The sequence below is a fragment of the Lycorma delicatula genome, chromosome 3 (genome assembly GCF_047948215.1).
Source record: "Lycorma delicatula isolate Av1 chromosome 3, ASM4794821v1, whole genome shotgun sequence".
NCBI classification, from domain to species: Eukaryota; Metazoa; Arthropoda; class Insecta; order Hemiptera; family Fulgoridae; genus Lycorma; species Lycorma delicatula.
The window spans coordinates 130,341,649-130,362,247 of record NC_134457.1 but is presented as its reverse complement, the minus strand read 5'-3'; the positions used below and the strand labels follow the sequence as shown (position 1 = coordinate 130,362,247).

Below are 20,599 nucleotides of genomic sequence, written 5' to 3'. Positions count from 1 at the left end.
ATTTTCTCATTATTTGTGTATATTTTTTATCAGTATTATTACTATTATTTTAATGAAGTAACTGATTAGTGTTTTTAACATTGTAATACCGTTACAGAAAGTAATATATTTTATTCCTCTGTTAAAATTATCTTTGTTTTAATTATTTTATCGCATCATTTAAGAAAAATACTTTAGTTAAAAGGCATTGAATAATTATAACTGCTCGGCTGTCTCGTGTATTTAACGTATTACAAGCTGTGACGTAACAGAGCAATTGTTTCATGTAGTTGGTGCGATTAGTAGGCGAGTTATATAGTATGGTGTTGCGTTATTTATTTATTATCTCATCGTAGTCTGGTCAGTTCAGTGCTTTTAGTTCAGTGGTTGCTTGGTGTTCAGTGATACAGTGTGCTATTTTATTTTTGATTTTTTTCTTGTGATCATTCGCGATGTAGTCCTCTGTGGGATGTATATTTTTTATTTTATTTTTTGTGTTACAAGATGAAAAATAACACGTAAAACCATGAAGAGTCTCAAGAAACCAAAAATTTTGAAAGGACTTACGAAACCGCTTCTTTCTCCTCCTTCAATACAGGTAATATTAAGATATTTTTAAACCTGTTTGGTTTATTTTCGTGTATGTGGTATGGATATAGAAGTTTGATTCTGTGTTTATATAATATTACAGAATATATTTATCTAAAGTAATCGTCGGTTTGATTCAATATGGTTTTATGAGATAAACTTAAAAACAGAAAATCCTTTCTAAATGTTAGTATAGAATGTCCTTGCTATCTTACGAAGGCTTTAATAAAGGAGGAATCACTTGACCTCATGGCCCTGAGTAAAAAACTAGTAGCCTATTTTTACTTTCTAATTGTGCGATCTTTTTTCCATTATTTTAGTCAAAATTTGGTAAGTTTCGTTTTCGAAGTATATAATTTCCGATATATATATATATATATATATATATATATATATATATGAGGAGTAAATGTTTATTTATTTTCTTCTGGGAAAAATGCGTAAAGAACAAAAGTTTTATTTTATTTAAAGTATTATCTACAAGGGAAAAAAGTTACATTAAAAAATAAATATAAGTATATATATATTATATTATTTTCTTATATATATTAAATATATGAAAAGATTCATATATTTAAAAAAATATATTTATGTTAAAAAAAGGCACATGTGGGATAGCATTAGTTTATTAAACGTTTATAAGCTTCTTTTTTTATTTTTAAACATCGTCTTGAGTAGTATCTTATTTTTACGATATTATCAAGGCTATCTTGAGATAAGAAATAATTGAAATTTTTTATGGAAAACTGTCATTTTAAAAAAAATAAATTAGTTTCGCTTTATGATTACTCTTCCAGTGTTCTTCATGTAGAATTAGTGTGTATGTGCGCGCACGTGTGTACACATATTATATTAAATTTTTAAGAAGATCTTCCGACTAAAATTTATTATATGGCAGCCGGTTATTTTAAAAGGTTTAAATTAAAAAAAAAAAATAATTTTGTTTTATAATTTTTTTGAAAGTTTCTCATTAAAACTAAAACTATGTGCAAAAATTTGGTATACATTTACAAATAAACATATCCAGAAGTTTACAATAATCATTAAATACTAAGCTTTTTTTTTTAAAACTCACTTTTTTAATTTTTGATATTTACGAACTACAAGATAGTATGTCTATAATTTCTATTAAAGTGTAATATACGCATATTTAGGCAATTTCTTCTGTTTTTCGTAATTTCATTCTACTGTACGTATACTTTATTATAGTTTCAATGATCCTGCGTTTTGTTTTTTTAAATAAATTTATTGTTAGAGCTAAATATGTTTTTGTAAATATCAGATTATTTATCGGTTGATTATTCTTAATTATTAATAAACTGTAAGACAAAAGATGGCTAATATTTGTTCTCATAACATTTGACATTCATCAGGTGTCGATTAATAACGATAATAATTAATTGTCATATTTTGTGATGTTTTTATTTTAAAAGGAAAAATATTTGTATTTTTTTTTCTATCATCAATAATAAAATTAATGAAGTATATTTCTGTATTAAACATGAACAACCGTTATAATGATGTGACATTCAAGTATTTTTAAAGATAATATGGCTTGGAGCCAAACCCTTTATATCCTGTATCATTTGTTTGTTAGCCAGTACTTGCTAAGGTTAATAATATTTTTTTACGTTAGTATTTCTTTTGATTTACTGTAAGGTGTTATGAATTTTAATTGATTTATATTTTATTTATAACTTCAGTGATATAATAGCAATCAATAGTAGCGACTGGATAAATTATACTAAATATGTTTAAAATTTATTATTATTATTATTATATTTTTTGAGTAAGGAAAACCACAGAATAGAAAATAACTTATTATAGATATCCGGTTTTGTAGAGTAACTTCCCGTTTTTTGTTGCTTGTTTTTGGATAATATTAACACTAATTTAATAAAGAATCAGAAGTTTCATGAAGTAAATTGAGCAGAATACTTTCGCAGTATAGTAAAACCTTATTTTTAGAACAATGTGTTTTTTCTTTATTACAGGTTTATTTTTTTTTTTAAAGTAAAAAATATAATTCGCAGGTTTTTCCTAATTAGTAAGGAAAATGATTAGATCTATACTTTTTTTTTAATTTTGAATATTTTTTAATTATTATAAATTTTATTTAAGAGATAAACTAAATGGCTGAAACGAGTAGTGATTTTATGTTTAGTAGCAGAATTTCTCTTGATAATGGAATAATAGTATTTAGCAGTCACTAAATGTTGATGTAGTATAAAAAATATTTCAGCTCACAATTTATATCTACAGTAAATTCCGATGATTTCCATCGGAATCCTCATTTTAATGTAGATTTGTAGTTAGTTGATTATTGAGAGAGAGTTGCAATAAATGACTGCTACGATTTTGCAGATAATTATGCGTATCGCTTAATTTACTGTTACCGTCTGCTTTTAAACAGATTTCATTGTTAATATTTTTTTGTTTTATTTTTCTTTTAGCATCATATATTGTTTTGTGTGTAAAATATATTTAATACTGATTTTTAAATGAAATACACGTTTTATTTAAGTTGGAGTTGTAGATTTTGCAAAAAATACAAATTCAAATGAAACGAATATAAGTGTGGTCGTAGAGAAAACTTATTTGTAGTAGATGAAGAAATTAAAGATATTTTAAGTGATTATTTTACTCAATTTAAACTATCGTTAAAGGTTCTAGGGTCATCCTTATCCATCCAGTATAGGTCAATACAGTGTGTTAACCTGAATTAAGGAACCATAACGCCGAATGAGTCATAATAACCAATTGAGCAGCTAACTGTTGCTGTAAAATGTATCGTTTTTGGCACTTAAGTAGTGCGGTTGAGAGACTACAAGGGTTAAAACATTGTAAAACTTATTGAACAAAGGCTGCGTTGTTTCTCAATCCCGTCTAAAACTAAAAACCGGTTATACAGATTATGCTATTCTCGTGTACATTAAATTAGCAAAAGAATTTTTAACATCCAGCAAGCTTACTGTAAAGATATTAAAATCAAATTATTTATTTATTTTTGGTTTGCAAATATTACTGATTACAGTTATTAAAACAAATAATGCTAAATTAATAATTATTTCTATTTTTTTAACAGTATGTTATTGTTGCACTGTATTCTATATTATTTCTATTTACTTAACTAAAAATATTACATTTAAATTAAGTCCCGGTGTTTATTTTTTATTTATTTTTCAAGTTTCAGAACCTAAATTTACTCGCTGAGTTAACGTGATTAGATTATTATCAATAATATAGAATCAAATAAATAAATAGATTCTATAATAGAAAAAGTTCAAAAAAAGTATTATAAAAAGAGAATCTCGTAAAAAGAAATGACATTGATAAAACAATAATAATTAATAACTAAATAAACAATGCTTATGAAATCATAAATGAAAATTATTTTTATCTATATTTATTAAATAAAAATAATGGTGACTAAAAATTATGAGTATCATTTTGAATAATCTCGGTCAAAATCATAAAGCTAACTTTATAACGGTACAAATCATTGCACTCTCAATTAAGGGAATGTTTTTTCTAAACATTTTTTGAGCATTTTATATTTCCAAATTTATTTCAATTACCATTTAGTATAGATATTTCATTGTAAATAAAAAAATTGAAATCTATCTGCTTTGTACAGCACGGGAAAGACGTAACCGTGTAGTTTAAAATACACTGAATATTTATGGATAAAAGTTTAATAAATTGTACACGAACAATCGTAAGTGATTAGAAAGATTGTATTTAATTTTAAAGAAGACTTAAATTTTTGTTTTTGACAGTTTTATTTTAGCCTACTTATGAAATTACTGGAGAAATCTGGATGAAATAAATCGATTGAAATTTTATTCTTTTTCATAAATTTACTTGGAAAAGATTCTAGATATATCTCTTGTTGAGAAACTTATAAATCGTGGTATGGGAATGGAATGTTGCGTAACAACATAAATTCAGTGGCCTTCCAAGGTTAGCAGGGAAACGATCTTTGTTAAACTTAAATTCTATAGAAGCTTTGTTGTTTCACCTGCGGATAAAGTATTTTCTATTCATAACGTTATTCGTTATCTTTCATACGCATTTGTTAATATTAATACAGACGGTTTATTTTATTAGTTTTAGTACTGTGACTCGTAGACAGTCACTGGTTCAGAAAATTCAATTTAGTACAAATGATAAAGTTCATGATTAATTTTTACTAACGTTTTGTTTATTTAATTTTTTAAATAGGTAGTATTTTCTATAAAATAAAACGATAGAATAATTAATAATAATTTTGGATTAAAATATATGACGATAGTTAAGATTTATTCAACGTTTGTAAATTTTTATTAAATTATTTCATCTAAAATGAAGAAATGGAAAATCAAGCTGTAGTTGGAAATTACTGATCTGTTACCGCCAGCGGCATATGAATAGTTTCTAAGTCGATAACTCAATAACTTATGAGTCTCTGCGTTATGCCTGTCTATATAATTTTAGATCCTTTTACATCCGTAAAATGTCGAGAATGTCCGTAAAAGCGTCAATTTATGGAAATAGGTTAAATTATTTCGGCTATAACGGAGTATGAAGTAATTCACATACACAAATGAACATTTTAACTATTATGTATGGATTACGTATTCACGACTTATTAAATTTTAATAAGTTTTGATAATATTATTAATTACAGTGCCTATTTTTCATTACTTTTTAAAAACTTTATTCAAATATTAAAAACATAAAACAGGTGTTCTTTGGTGATTGGGTTTCAATTAACTACACGTCTTACGAATGGTCGGCCTGATTTTTTTCAAGACTACACATTTACCAGTTCACTTACATTACACTGATAAGTCGCTAAATGATTTTAATAAAATTATAGATAATTATATTAAAAAATAAACATAAAACATTACTATAATGAGAAATTTTAAGAAACACGTAAATATTAAGTTATGAGGATGTTAGTTTTTAAATAGAATGACTTCAAAAAAAAAGTACAATATTTTATTCATATTCCGCAGCTTGATAACCACATAAAAAATATTTAAGAGTAATTAATTTTTTTTAATGCAATATTATATAGATTGTATAATTAATATATTATATTAATATAATATATTAATTTGTATTATTGTGTACTAAACACAATAAATTATACGAGTAATTTTTATACTAACGTAATGAAATAAATTATTAATAATATTATTAATGTTTTTATTGCAATAATTATTATAATATAATTTATTAAATTTCATAATGTTAATTTAAAACAGTGTATTATAAAAATTGTTTTAGGTTTATCAGAATACAACATATACCTGTCACTTGATATTGATTTTATTTTCAAAATTAAATATTAATACCATTCACACACACAAACTATATATATATTTTTTTACTGTACAATTTCAGCTTATATAATTTTTATTAAACATATACGGGAATTATTCAAGTATCAGCCAATGAATATAGGGGATTCTCGAGAACATTCTGCTTCCTTCTTACACGGAACGTACTATATTGGCTACGAACGCATAATTTAAGTGACTTTTCTCTTTGTTTTTGTTTTTAATTTAATGAATTTATGTAAAGTGCTCCGGTTAAAACTATGTTATGATTTATAATCTGGTTTTTTCAAAATTTTTCTTAACCAATTTTTTTTTATTATTTCCAATCGCAGATATTACTTCATGAATTAGTCATCTGACAAACAAAAGACAAATGTTGTATTAAAACTTATATAATAAATTATTTAGATAAAAACTTTATTTTCCTATGTTTCCAGTATCTTGTTTAGACTTCGCATCAATTATCAACAAGGAAAACGAGAAATCTTATTATTTTTACGTAATTATAATCATGGTTGAAGAATACAACTGTGATTTATTATCTAATCTTATTTTAATATCTAAATTTCCTTGTTTTTATATGTATCTAAACAAATAAAATATCATCTTACAATTGCACTAATAAATACAGTTTTTTTTGGCAAATAAAGGTTTTTTGTATCTCTAATGTAACTTTTTATACTGAATTATTGATTATACGTAAGTATTTTTTAGGGATAACTTACGTACATAAAGGAATATTTTTAAAGATTTTTAATAGAAGGTGGGGTGCAAACATCCTCACATCCTTCGTAACATTATAAAGGCTTTATATGCATGATGATTCATTTACTATAGAGCTGACATGTCAACACAGAGCAGGTTTTTATCTCGTACAATTAACACACTAGTATTTTTTAAACATTCGCTGTGTACAAATTCGCTGATAACTCAAATTAAATTAAACGACCTATTCGGGTTTGACTTGTCGAAGAAACAGCCCAGCTTTTGGGATCTAGGCTGAAAGGCTAGAATCCCAATATTCTGACGAATATGAAAAAAAAATAAAGGAAATAACCTTCGTATAATTTAATCAAAGATATTTATCTTTCTTCTGATTATTAAATCAACAGAGATAAAAATATAATTTTTAATCGAGTAGTTAATATCGAATAGTTGCTAAGACGATTTTAGATTTACATTCTATTTATAAAAAAAGTAATTAAATTAATAATTACTTTATGGTTAAACATTCCAGTTTATTAAATATTTTTTTAAAATTAATGGAAAGATAAAGTTAATGAAAATAAGTAATATACATTATTTCACGTAGTGTTTACAACAGAATTAAATCTTATCGTGAATGTAAAATATTTACAAACATTTAAATACAGATATTTACTAAATATGGTTTGTATATTTATTTATATTAACAATATAATCATTTAAAGTAATTAATTATTTTTGCTGATAATAATAATAATTATCGTAATAGTGATAACTGCAAAAAAAAAAACTTGTATCTTGAAGAATGAAAATAACAGAAAGATAGGAGCTTTAAAAACCTTCAGAATAAGAATTAAATTATTATTTTTTTATTATAATAAATTAATATGATACTTGTAATAAGGCAAAATATCAACTTGTGGTTTCCTGCAAGAGACTTATTAACTTTACGCTACAATTGTTCGCTAATAAAGTGAAATATTAATTTATGAAAAATTTATTATACATATGTACTACGAACAATATACTGATTACTAAATCAATTATTATTCCTTGTATACTGCAGAATAAAGATAATTGTAAAAACTACGTTGCAGTGAATATTTCCATGAAAATTAGAAGAGCCCTAAACAATGCGATTTTTATTATTATAAATCTCGGTTAATGCCATTATCAATTTTTATTTAATTTTTTGTTTGAAATAAACAATTACGCTTGAAATATTTAGAAAAGGTTTTGGCTTAAAATCTTATTTATATGGGCATTTCCATAGTTAATCAGTTGTCATTAGTCATTGAGTGTAGAATATATGTAAATGAGTTTAATAAATGAAATAACAAATAATAATTATAGATATTAATTTAAAAGTAGTGTTTGTATCGGTAGATAATGGGACGCATTACTTAACCGCAATCCTATTGGACGCAGCTTGGCGTTCAACACCATGAAGAGACATGGAAGACAGGGGGGAACGACCTACTTGAGGGACGTTATGGATCATACTTCTACCAAGAGGAGATTTAGAAGGAAAAGGTGGCAATATCCAAGAGGAGGTGACAATATTACAGAAGGCCTGAGGATAGAAAATATTTGAACAGGGCTGCTGAATAGATTAAAACAGCTGCTGAAGTCTGTTAAAAATGAGGCGTCTGGAAACTTCCTTGAGAATCCCTCCCCTTTGAAAAAGGATGATTACTCACTATGGAAGCCCTCGAAGTACTTCAATAGACCACCATCATAATTCCCATCTTTGAAAACGTTGGATGGGTCGTAGGCTCGAAGAGAAGTGAGAAAGCTGACGTATTTGCACGATACTTTGAAAAGGTCTTTCAGGCTTTTGACATAATAGGGGCTCGTGAGGAATAAATAATCGAATTCCTAAATGGACCAATTTCTATGAATCTTTCTGTGAAACCTATTTTGTCAGCAGAAGTTCTGTGAGTAATCAGGAAAGGAACGAATTCAAAGAAAACTCCCGGGTATGACTTGATAACTAGTAAAATGCTTTTAATGCTTCCATTCAAGTACCTAGAAATGCATCTGGATCGCTGTTTTACATAAAACATTCATGACAGGGAGAAAAAGACGCAGTTTAATATTAAGTTCAGGGAGGTGTACTGGTTGTTAGGCAAGGAGTTTCAGCTATCATTACCTAACAAGAAATTGCTGTACTCAGTGGTCCTAATAGCGATTTGGACTAACGGAATCCAAGTATGGGGTACGACAAATGAGAGTAACATCAAAGTCCAGCAATTCCAGAATAAACTATTGAGAAATATAACAGAATCGCCATCGTTTGCGAAAACCCTGAAATATATATATATATATATATATATATACGTATTACGTAAACACGTAATACGATTATCTGGAATTGCCAATCATTCGAGAGGAGATACGACGATTCAGTACAAGATACAAAATGAGGCTGAACAAATATGTGATCGGGTTCACGGTTAACCTCCGGTATTACAGCGAAAACGATAGGCGCTTAAAGCGATTACATATATTAGATCTATAAGTAGTTTAAGATTTACGTGAATCAACTACCCTAAGGTGTTGTGTATCGTCAAAAATTCTTCATTTCTTTTCACCACTTGCTTTCGTTGGTTTTTTTAATTTGTTTCGCTGTTTCTTTTTGTGATTGATGATTATTTTTGGTGTTTTCTTTGTTTTTTATGTTGTAAACTTTTTCAGTTTTCATTGGACTCATGTTTGTATGCACGTTTATATATATATACTACAGTTCTTTGAGGGATTTCAATAGAAACCACTCTGTGCATGTCCTTTTATTTTTGTTTTCAAACTTATTTATGATTCCGGTAAATTTGAACGGATTTTAAATTAAACATCGAGGTAAAAAATATATATTTCAACAATCGTTTAGTACAGTACTTTAATTGTAGTTTTTTCCTATTTGTTATTTTTCTTAAAATACACTGCAGCTTTATTCATAATAATATTCTTATCGAAACAGTTATTTCGGCGTTGTAATTTGATTAAATAAATGGGGATTAACATTACAGCGAGAAAGTAATACAGATATTATGCAATTTAATGATTTTTATAATAATTTTAAATTCCATGATAAGTCAGCTGGATTTTTATTTATTTATTTTTTTTAATTGACGCAGTCTGGCAGAATTTTGAATATTTTTATTTCTCAGTCAGTAATATTTTCGGTACAATTAATTTTTAAGTAAAAATGCTACCCGAATTCAAAATTTGAAACGTTTTAAACACAAAATAACTTATTATTTTCTGCTTATATATTTCTATAACCTTATCGATAATGACAAGACGTACTAATTATGAACTAAAAAACGTGTCAATTTGTTCTAAATTTTGTTGATCTACAGTATTTTGTCCATTTAACTTTACAATAATTATATGAATGATAATGAAAAAACTTACTTTGAAATCCATTGATTTATTTCTTTCTTTAGACTATCAGCTCTGACCTACATTATTATACAGCTTTGGCCTACATTATTTGTGTAAAGCACCATTAGTGCATTAATTTCTCTGAAAGTTCACTTTTCTATTATTTTTCTTTTATGTACATAGTAGGTCTGATTTTCACGCACGTTTCTTGCAATGGTTTGAATTCAAAATTACTGAATAATTCAATGAAAAATCACTTCACACCTAATTTGATCTTTTATTCCTAGTATGAAGTCTTATTGTTCTTGATAACAAACATACCACTGATGATCGTATAGGTTGCATAGAGTCGTTATAATGAAGAGTATAACGCATAAGTAGGTAAAAAGCCGTTTATAATATTAATTGGGTAAATTCTTATATTTTCGGGAATTGAAGGTAAGGCCATTTGAATGGAAAGTTGATCTTAAACACTGTGACCGATAGACTGCTCCTTCAATAAAATATTAGCGGTAACGATGGTGCCGTTTTAAACAGTTGACTAATAAATAATTATCAATGTGTAATGTAAATGTAAAAGAATACTGGATTTAAATAGCCCCATTACATTTTTCGGTGTAGTAATTTTTTTCCAACAAAATTTTTAATAAAATAAAAATTACATTCTCAACACAAATTTAAAAAATTTAGAATTGTAAAGAATATTTGTTTTAAATTTGTTAAAATAGAGAAAAATAAGTTTTTTCTGCCATAATATTGCTGAAGAGATCTGTTTATAACCTTACTCTAATGTGATCAGCGTAACCAAAATGGTGACCGCACGAAGTCTTGACTTGCATAGATGAAAAAAAATAAATAAATAAAATTTAAATCTGACAACAGTAATTCCTGTTCATGTTGCGAACGCAAATAATAAGCAGGCTCCATCATAAGCTCTTTGGACAATATTATATAATTAAATAAAATCAATTTAGTTAATTGAGTGTAATAAAAGAATATATGAAATCATCGGCTATTTAATTTTTTACTTATAAAACTCTGCAAATAGGATTTATGACAATCATAATTAACAAATTCAATTTTTATTCCATAAATAGCATAAAATATATAAAAATACGAATACTTTTTGCAATTTATATGCTATAAAAATTTTGCTATTGTTGCCCGAATTAATAGAATTGGCCTGTTAAATAAAAATACGCTGGTTTTAAAAATGGCTTTATAATTTAAACATAAAGCCATGTTTTTGGAACGTTTAACTATTTGAAGATGTCTTTTATAAATAGAAAAATATTTGCCCCCCCCCTGATTTAAATATACTGGCTGGTTTGTTATGCCTTATTAGTAAATTTTAATAATTCGTTACAATTTCACAGTTATTATGAAGAAGAAAGTTTAAATTACTATTCTTTTGCTGAGATGCGCATGCTTCATGCAAACGGTTTTTTTTTTAACTTTCCAGTCAGTTTACATAACGTTTTTGCTTTGTTTAGTATCTAAACAATTGAAGGAATGTGTGCAAAACGAGTAACTCGCGTAACACTTTATGGACGTGCTTTTACATATATAATTTGTGCTACAGGTGTCAGTGGGGCAACTACCAAGGGCATTATATGACCGACATGCTATAGTTGTTTGCAAGTGAGAATTAAACGGAAGGCGTGGTTTACTTGTTGATTATGTCAAAAATGTTGTTAATTGATATTACAACATTAAAATATATTTACGTGTTTGTAAATAAAATACCTGTTTCTGTATTTTTAAAAACTACCCAGTTTTTATGTTTTAAACCATTTAATGTACAAAAGACACTAATCAGTTTTATTTCTGAGCGTATTCATGTTCACTGCATAGCCAATCGCCACCACATTGAATAGAATAAATATGTCACTCAACATACAAGCATACAATATGGAATAATTTATTTATGAAATTTTTAGGTTGAATTCAGGTAACCGCTTAGGGATTATGGTAGTATGTTGACGCGTTTGTGGGTGTTTAACTAACAAATAAGGTAAACATCTTAGTAGAAATATTTAATTATGACATTAATGCAAAATTTTGATTAATAACTGGTTCGATAATAAAACTTTTCTGGTAAAAAAAATGAAAGAAAAGCTAATAACTTTAAACACGTATTTTTGACATTCATATAAATATATAAGGATACTCAGTATTCCAATTACTTAAAAATGCTCTTACATCTAAATAAATATCTTGCTGCCCTGAGGTAGATAATCCCCACGTCCGGAACACAACATCTATGTTCCACGTCCAGGGCGGCAACAGCTGTACCTTTGTACATCACATATAGCTGGCTAACGGGGTTCCGAGTAAATTCCTCGGTTATGCTTTGCTAAGTTTGACCTGGTTCCAACTTCAGGTCACTAAACGGACTGGATTTTTGGCTACCTGCAGGAAATGGAATAACAAACGATTTTGGAAATGGATTTATACCACTCTTAGAGCTGGCGATGTGGCGGCCAGGGTCAATGTTATTGCAGGTGTAACGGAGACCCTTCCGTTGTCCACATGCCCCCTGCGATGGCAAGCATGTAGCAATGGTGCCCATGTATGTCGGTGCATGGGAGCTCTGAAAGCTTCGGTGAGTAGGAGCCTGGAGTCAGTGCAGAGACTGCGCATCCGCTCTCTGCCAGGACATATGCCGGTTCCACCGGAGAACCGGATCGGACCTCCAAGGTTAGTAGCCCTGCTACTAACCTTGGGGGTGTACCCCGGCGGCTAGCCTTGCTACAGAAGGGATCAACGTTCATGAATTTTCCTGAACAAACCAACGTGGCAGAGGGTGCACGTAAACACCCTCGTTTAGAACCAGCCGTTTCGCCTGAGGCAAAACGGAGAAAAAGTACGGAAAATAAAAGGATAGAGATTGAGGCTAGAAAAAGCTTACAAAAAGCTTTTTTCAAGAGCAGTAATACACCGAAACCTAAATATTTGGTCATTACAAAGGAGGATGGAAATTTCTCGAGGGTGAGTCCTTTTCTCATCGCTCGGGAGATAACCAAATGCGCTGGTGGACCTGTAAAAGAAATAAGGAAGACCTTCATGGGACTTCATGTTGAGACTGTAAATGAAGTCCAGTCTCAAAAGATTTTGGGGTTTAAAAAGATTGGAGAACTGGCTGTACATGTCGATCCCCACAGTACGCTCAATACCTCAAGAGGTGTGGTCGTCTGTCGGGATCTTCTAAATTGCACGGAGCAAGAAATTGTTGAGGAGTTGTCATCACAGAGAGTAATTGAGTGTCGCCGATTGAACATGAGGAGGAATGGCGAAGTCCAACCTTCAGCCTCTCATGTTCTCACATTTGACCGACCTAACTTGCCGGAGAAGATTAGAGCGGGGATACATCGATTGGATATGCGGGCATTTATCCCGCAACCTATGCGATGCTTCAAGTGCCAACGTTTTGGCCACACCGCTATCAAATGTGAGAGAACGCAAATATGCGTGTGCGGCGAAGAGGTGCATGAGGGAGAGCCGTGTAAAGAGCCCCCTACATGCATCAATTGCAAGGGACAACATTCATGTAGATCCAGGAATTGTCCTGTCTACAAAGAAGAAGTAGCTGTGCAGGAAGTTAAAACCCTGCAGAAAGTCAGCTACATCGAAGCCAAAAAGATTGTTAACGCCCGCAAACCTAGAGCAACATCTTATGCTCAGGCTGCGGCTACTGTTCCTGCTCCTGCTCCGATTGCTGTAGATGAGGCTCAAATTATAAATAAACTTGCGCCTACTTTGGCTAACATGATTGAGAGGATCATCGAAAACAAGATGAAACCTTTTGGCAATAAAGAATTTGTTAAGCCAAAGATAGTGGTACAGCCTGCTGAAGATAAGTCGATAAAAGTGAAAGTTGCTCCTCCAGAAAAGAAAACGGACACCAAACCAGAATGTCAAGTCCGTCTCAGCGAGATTCTTGATGAAAAGAAAAAGGTGATACCTACAGAGTCTGTTATGGAGGCTCCCAAGCCTCCTGTAACTGAAGTGGCCTCTAAGCCTCAGAGGCCACAAAAAAATCACACAGGGGGGGCGAGTGTCCCCCCTCCCACAGGCGGTGACCGGTGCGACCCCCGTGTTGGGAAGCGGCCAGGTTGCCGCCTCTCAATCGGCGCCTGAAACCGGCGCCGATCCATGCCCGTCGTCGTCGGCGGCTTCGGTGGTCTCCGATACGGAGACCGGAAGCCTTACAGGCGACGACCTTCTCCGCGAACACGATGCTGTTCGTAGGATGGAGAAGAAAAGGAAAAAGGCATGGCCGAAAGGAAAACCCAGACAATAATTTAATTAAAAATTAGCGAGTCGATTGTACAATGGAACATCAATGGATGTTTTTCAAACATCCATGAGCTCCAACGCTTGGTACATGACGTAGACCCGATTTGTATATGTCTGCAAGAAACGCATTTCCGCCGAAATGAAAATTTTAAATTAAAAGGATTCGATATATTTCGGCGAGATCAACCGCCAAATGTAAGAGTTAGAGGTGGAGTAGCTATATTAACATCGACTAGAGCTACCACCGAAGCGGTTGTTCTAAACACAAACCTACAAGCGGTCGCCGTTAGAATGAAGCGTCCGCTCCAGGTCACTGTCTGCAGCATATACTTGCCGTATTTTGATTGGAATAAGGATGACATAGCAAGACTAATTTCCGAGCTTCCCCCACCTGTTTTACTGGTGGGTGACTTTAATGCTCATAATTCTCTCTGGGGATCAGATCGAGTAGATCCCCGTGGAAGAGAACTGGAAGGGTTCCTGATGAATTCAGAACTTATTATTTTAAACGACGGATCAGGAACCTTTTTCAATGCCAGAGATGGATCGACGTCCTGTATAGATCTTGCACTTATAAGCTATCGAAAGCGTTGGAAAAAGCAGGTAACAAAGCTGCTGGTCCGGATGAAATCCATTATAATATGATCAGGCAGCTGAATACCACTGCAAAACGCAGATTATTAGAACTTTATAATAAAATTTGGCGGGATGGAACGTACCCGCAGCAGTGGAAAAAAGCTCATGTTGTTCCAGTACCAAAGAAAAATAAAAATTTAACAGACCCCAATAGCTATCGTCCTATTTCTTTGACGTGTGCTATGGGAAAAACACTGGAAAAAATGATTAATAATCGACTCGTCTGGGTTTTTGAAAAAGAAAACCTGATATCACCGTATCAAGCAGGTTTTCGGCAATACCATTCTACCACTGATCAAATGATCAGCTTAGAGGACATTATATATAACAGCTTTATTAAAAGGAAACATTGTGTCGGAGTCTTCTTTGATCTTCAGAAGGCTTTCGATATGACCTGGCGTCATGGTATAATGCTCCAGATACATGAATGGGGCATTCGTGGCAATCTGCCTATCCTGCTCAGCAACTACATGAATGACCGTACCTTTGAAGTACGCGTCAACAATGAATATTCATGTGAAAGAATCTTGGAAAATGGCATACCACAGGGTTCGCCGTTGAGCGGTACCTTGTTTACCATTGCCATTAATAAATTGATACTAGTCATTCCAGTAGAAATCAGCAAAAGCGTCTATGTTGATGATCTGGCAATTGTGTATGCCAGCAACAAGACTGCTATGGTTAGGTACAAATTGCAACGAGCGATCAATGCTCTGAATGAAGTTGCAAGGAATAACGGATTCCAATTCTCACCAGAGAAAACGTGCTGTGTACACTTTTGTAGGAAGAGTATTCCTCATCAAAGTCCTGCGTTGACAATTGACGATAATCCAATACAATATAAAGATAGCGTAAGATATTGAGGACTAGTATTGGATAAATCCCTTACATGGGGATTACATATACAGGACTTGAGTGATAGATGCAAAAGAGCCCTAAACATTATAAAATGTTTATCGAATTTAAATTGGGGCTCAGACAAAGAGACATTATTGAGATTGTATAAAGCATTGGTTCAATCTAAACTAGACTACGGATGTATCGTATATTCATCCGCTAGAAAGTCGCACTTAAGAAAGTTAGACGTAGTTCATAATAGCGGAATAAGACATGCAACAGGCGCTTTCCGCACAAGTCCGGCGGCTAGTCTAATGTCTGAAGCCGGAATAATGCCACTACATTATAGAAGAGAGATCCTTTTGTTAAGATATGCAGCAAATGTATGGGCTTTCCTTGCTCATATAAATAATAAATTGTTCACGAATCATCCTATGGCTGCAGTATATGAACATCGTGCTACCTATTCCAGACCAACCGGAATTAGGTACCACGAATTAAGAAGAAAATATGAAATTGCTATACCAGAGACACTAACAATTTCTACGAGAGAAATACCGCCATGGCTCTTGCCAGCGGTAAATACAAATTTGGATCTCTCTCAAGGAGAAATAAAAAAGAAACCAGCAGTGATCATCCAGCAGGAATTTTTAGCAACCGTCAGTAGTTACGAAGAACATAAATTTATACTGACGGTTCTAAAACCGAACATGGTGTTGGATGCTCGATATATGTAAATGAAGAAGCCCACTCTTGGAGACTGCCAGATGTGGCCAGTGTCTACACGGCATAACTCACTGCAATTCAGCAAGCTCTTCGCTACACTGAACACTATTGCGAAGAGAGAGTGCTAATATGTTCTGATTCATTAAGTGCACTCGTCGCAATTCGGAACAAGAACATTAAGGATGTCCTAATTGCAAACATCCTGTCCATTTTATACGTACTAAAACAACGAGGACAGCGATGCGTATTTGTATGGACTCCAGGGCATGCTGGTATTATAGGTAATGAAATCGCAGACGAAGCTGCCAGAAAGGCAACAGTCTGCGATGACTTGGATGCATTTCCTGTAAGAGTGGCAGATGTTAAAAACCGTCTAACCAACATAGTAAGAAACAAGTGGAACACTGAATGGAGGAGTTTAAATACAAAATTAAACTCGGTTAAAACTTCTCCTTATAAATGGAAAAGCGACTTTAAGTTGACTCGCCGTGAACAAGTAGCGGTGACCAGACTTAGAATCGGTCACACGCGATTAACAAATTTATATTTGTTAACCGGCGAAGTGAGACCAATGTGCGGTGTTTGTAATAAAACACTGACAATCAAGCATCTAATAGAAGAGTGTACCATATATGAGGACCTCAGAAAGAGGTTCCGTCCTACAAATAATATTAGTGCTGATCTGGATAATGGAAATGAAGAAAATATAGTTGCATTTTTACACGCCAGTGGACTTCTTAAAAGTCTATAAAATGGAAGTTTAAAGCTGTGGTAAGAGATACTCTAAGCGGTAGTTTTATATATATATAAGGGAGTCTCGAAGCGTGGCACGTATAGTGATGGGAGGTAGCCCTCTTGCCTAGGCCATTTTGGCTCACCTGCATTCAAGAGCAGTGAGTCGGGGTGTGTCCGATGATGGCATGGGGGACCCTCAAGGGTGGATTGAGGGCGCGAGGCGTACACCCATAGGTGTACGCCGTGCATGCCTATGGCCTGATATAAGAAGGATTCAACTGCCACGGCACCCTGGCACGACTGATATACTGCTCAACGGCGGTTCTGGTCGCCCCGAGGGTGCTTAAGCAAACTATAAATGAGACTTCGTAGAAGAAAGAAAGATATGGTATTGATTAGTTTAATTTTAATTTTAAGTTCATGGTCTTTTGAGAACCTATCTCAAATCTTAATATTGGGGCCCTTTACACCCCGTAAGTGTTTGTGATTGTCCTTGTCTTTCATGTTTTAATATTTATTGTGAAGTTTGTGTTTTTAAATAAAATGTAAGGGCCCTTTACACCCTTACATATGACGATCCTGATGGAGATAATAATTTCTTTTAAAGAATGTGACGAGGGCTAATGACCTTAGCAGTCGATGCCCGTAAAAATTCAGTTAAAAAAAAAAAAAAATATCTTGCTTGCAAATTCCATTTTATAAGCGTTTTATTTTTTATTGTGTTATTGAATCGTTAATCTATTGCTTGTTACCGGAACATTAAAAAAAAAACAAATTGAAATTATACTACTCTATTAAATTGTTTTGAGAAAAGCACTTGTTTTTTTGTTGTTGTCTTTTTTATCTTTACTTTATTCTATGGCTCTTTATTGCAGATTTAGAATAATAATATGTAAATTATGTAGACATGGAATATTATTGAATAATTTTAATTGCTACTTTTTATATCCGAAATCCATCTGGTCACGGTCATAGTAGTACTTAAACATCCTGGATTAAATGTCCAAATTTAATTTCATTGAGTTTTTTTACCAAAACAGTTGAAAAACTTTTAAACAGAAGTTGAAATGTTATATATATATTTTTTAATTAGTAAGTTTTAATTTAATATTTTCAGTTTAGAATTTTTTTTGTTATTTATGTGCTGAAAAGTTAGGTAAAAAATATTGACAGTTCGATGTATAATGTCGCGTGTTCGCGGCTCGATCAGGATATTGACAGATTGACAATTAGAATGTTTATATAATTATATATTATATAATTATATAAACATTCTAATTACCAACCAATAAAATGTAATTACAGTTTATTGGTATAACACATAAAATAATGACAATTGTAATAATAATCATAGTAAGCAACGACAATAAAATAATTAATGAAAAATTGTAAATAAATAATTATTATTCATAGTAATCACAACCACAATAATAATCAGAATAATAGTAATAATAATAACAGACAATAAAAAAAAAATCTCACAATAATAATGACAATAATGGCAACAGTAAACAATAATAATATTACATTTCAGTGATCAAAAATAATCGTAAGTGTCAATAGTCATAATAAACAGAGACTACATTCAAAACAGAATTTGAAGTAACCGTCGGGATTTATTTACAGGTTCATATATAAATAATGAAAACCAGAATTGAATCCCATTGACAAAAGATATAGCATGACTGCTAATCTTCAACACTTTTAATCACTAGTCTTGTATTAAAAACAATTGTACAATAGATAAGACAAGTATAAATATCTTTCACTGCAAATACCTTTGCTTTTCACAAACAAGACTAGCCTAACGATTTATGAATGAAATTTAGTACATTATCCCTTTCACATATAGTCTTACGGTAACTCACCGATAGTGTTTCTTGTTTACTATTTATTACTCGTGGCGTCACCTTAGACATATTGAACTTAATTCCCACTGGAAACTCGCTCCTTCACTGTCCTCTACGCAGAATGCTCTCGCTGTCTAATGTCTCGCCGACTCTCGTCTTGCAGACTCTCATCGTTGAACGGTCCCCATTATTATATTTTCTTCTTAATTGGCAGGAATCCATTACTCAGGTCCGTTATTCCGGTCTTTTTACAATATGTTTTACTTCAATATCTATATTTTTGTAATTTATTTGATAGTTTAGTTAAACGTACTTTTTTACCTGATAAAGATTTTCATTTTTTCTTTTTAAGTTACATTACTCCATTTTAAAACGGAAATGCTTTACTATTTACTAATTTAAAAATTAGTGGATTAAATCGACACGAATAAATTCATTTAGCGGGGCCTAGTAGTTAAATTATTAGTCTGATTAAAGGACCGAATAATGTAGACTGTTAATAGAAGGGAAAGCCATTAGCAACCCACTTTCATTAGAATCTTATCAAAAGAATCAATCTTAACGTGAAACGGTAGACATTGATGATTTCAGTCGAGGAATGTAAGATTCGGGTTTACTGATTAACAGTATCCACTTAACACGTCACAAGTTGTCCACCTAATAAAAGTCATGACATGTAGTATAATGTGAGCAAGCATTCTATTAATATTCAACAAGAAACGCACGTTTGTGTAGAATGATTAAATTATATACGCAACCTTTCACAAGAGTTCGACTTAGCCTTCTTCTTTATTAACCTTCATAAGTTCGTAATGTTTATTCTTTCTCATATCTGGTATTTCTTTTGTCTATAAAAATATTTTTTCCCTTGTTTTAAAATACTGTACTTCAGCTGACAAATTTCGCCATTAAGAAAAAAAAAGTTGAAGAAAATCACATATTTTAATAAATATTAGCTGCCGGTGTGTGTGCGCGCGTTCGCACTCAGGTTTGATATAAAATTCATGCAGCATGTTTATTTCATTGTATTGTTATAAGACAAGATTTAAAACCAGTGCGTATTACAAGCAAAAAAGAGGAGCATAATGAAGTTTCATCGGTTGTTTCCGTTGTTCTATTTCTTTATCAAAACCTTAGATCTCATTACTCCTGTTCTGTGGTTGTCAGCGGCCTTGAGTATAGATTCTGTATTATGCATTCTGAATTTTTCATTGCGTTTGTATTTTTAATAATTTTATAATTAAATAAACCATTGTATTCATGTTTATGTCATTTTCTTATCTATCAGAAACCCCAATTTTTTACATCATCCGCTCAATGTTGAAAATGAACTTTATATTACAGCTTCACTTTAAATAATGATACAGAGTGATCATAAATTATTCTTTTAGGTGTTAATGAAAAAAATAATAAAGTAATATATTGAAATAATAATAAACTAATGTACTTAGATGCACATTTTGTTGTTCAACAGGGCATTTCAAACAGGTTTGTTTACAACTCTTAACTTCCACATGAAACAACTTCCAC

At 31.5% G+C, this 20,599-nt stretch overlaps 1 protein-coding gene across 1 annotated transcript in view; it reads left to right on the top strand.

The window, feature by feature from the left end:
- Positions 1-220: 220 nt before the first annotated feature.
- Positions 221-20,599, top strand: part of Trpm (transient receptor potential cation channel, subfamily M) — a 747,840-nt gene continuing 727,461 nt past the window's right edge. The window contains exon 1 of the mRNA XM_075360566.1: positions 221-577. Within this exon, the coding sequence (XP_075216681.1) occupies positions 506-577 (72 nt within the window). The 5' untranslated portion in view covers positions 221-505. The remainder of the gene's footprint in view (positions 578-20,599) is intronic.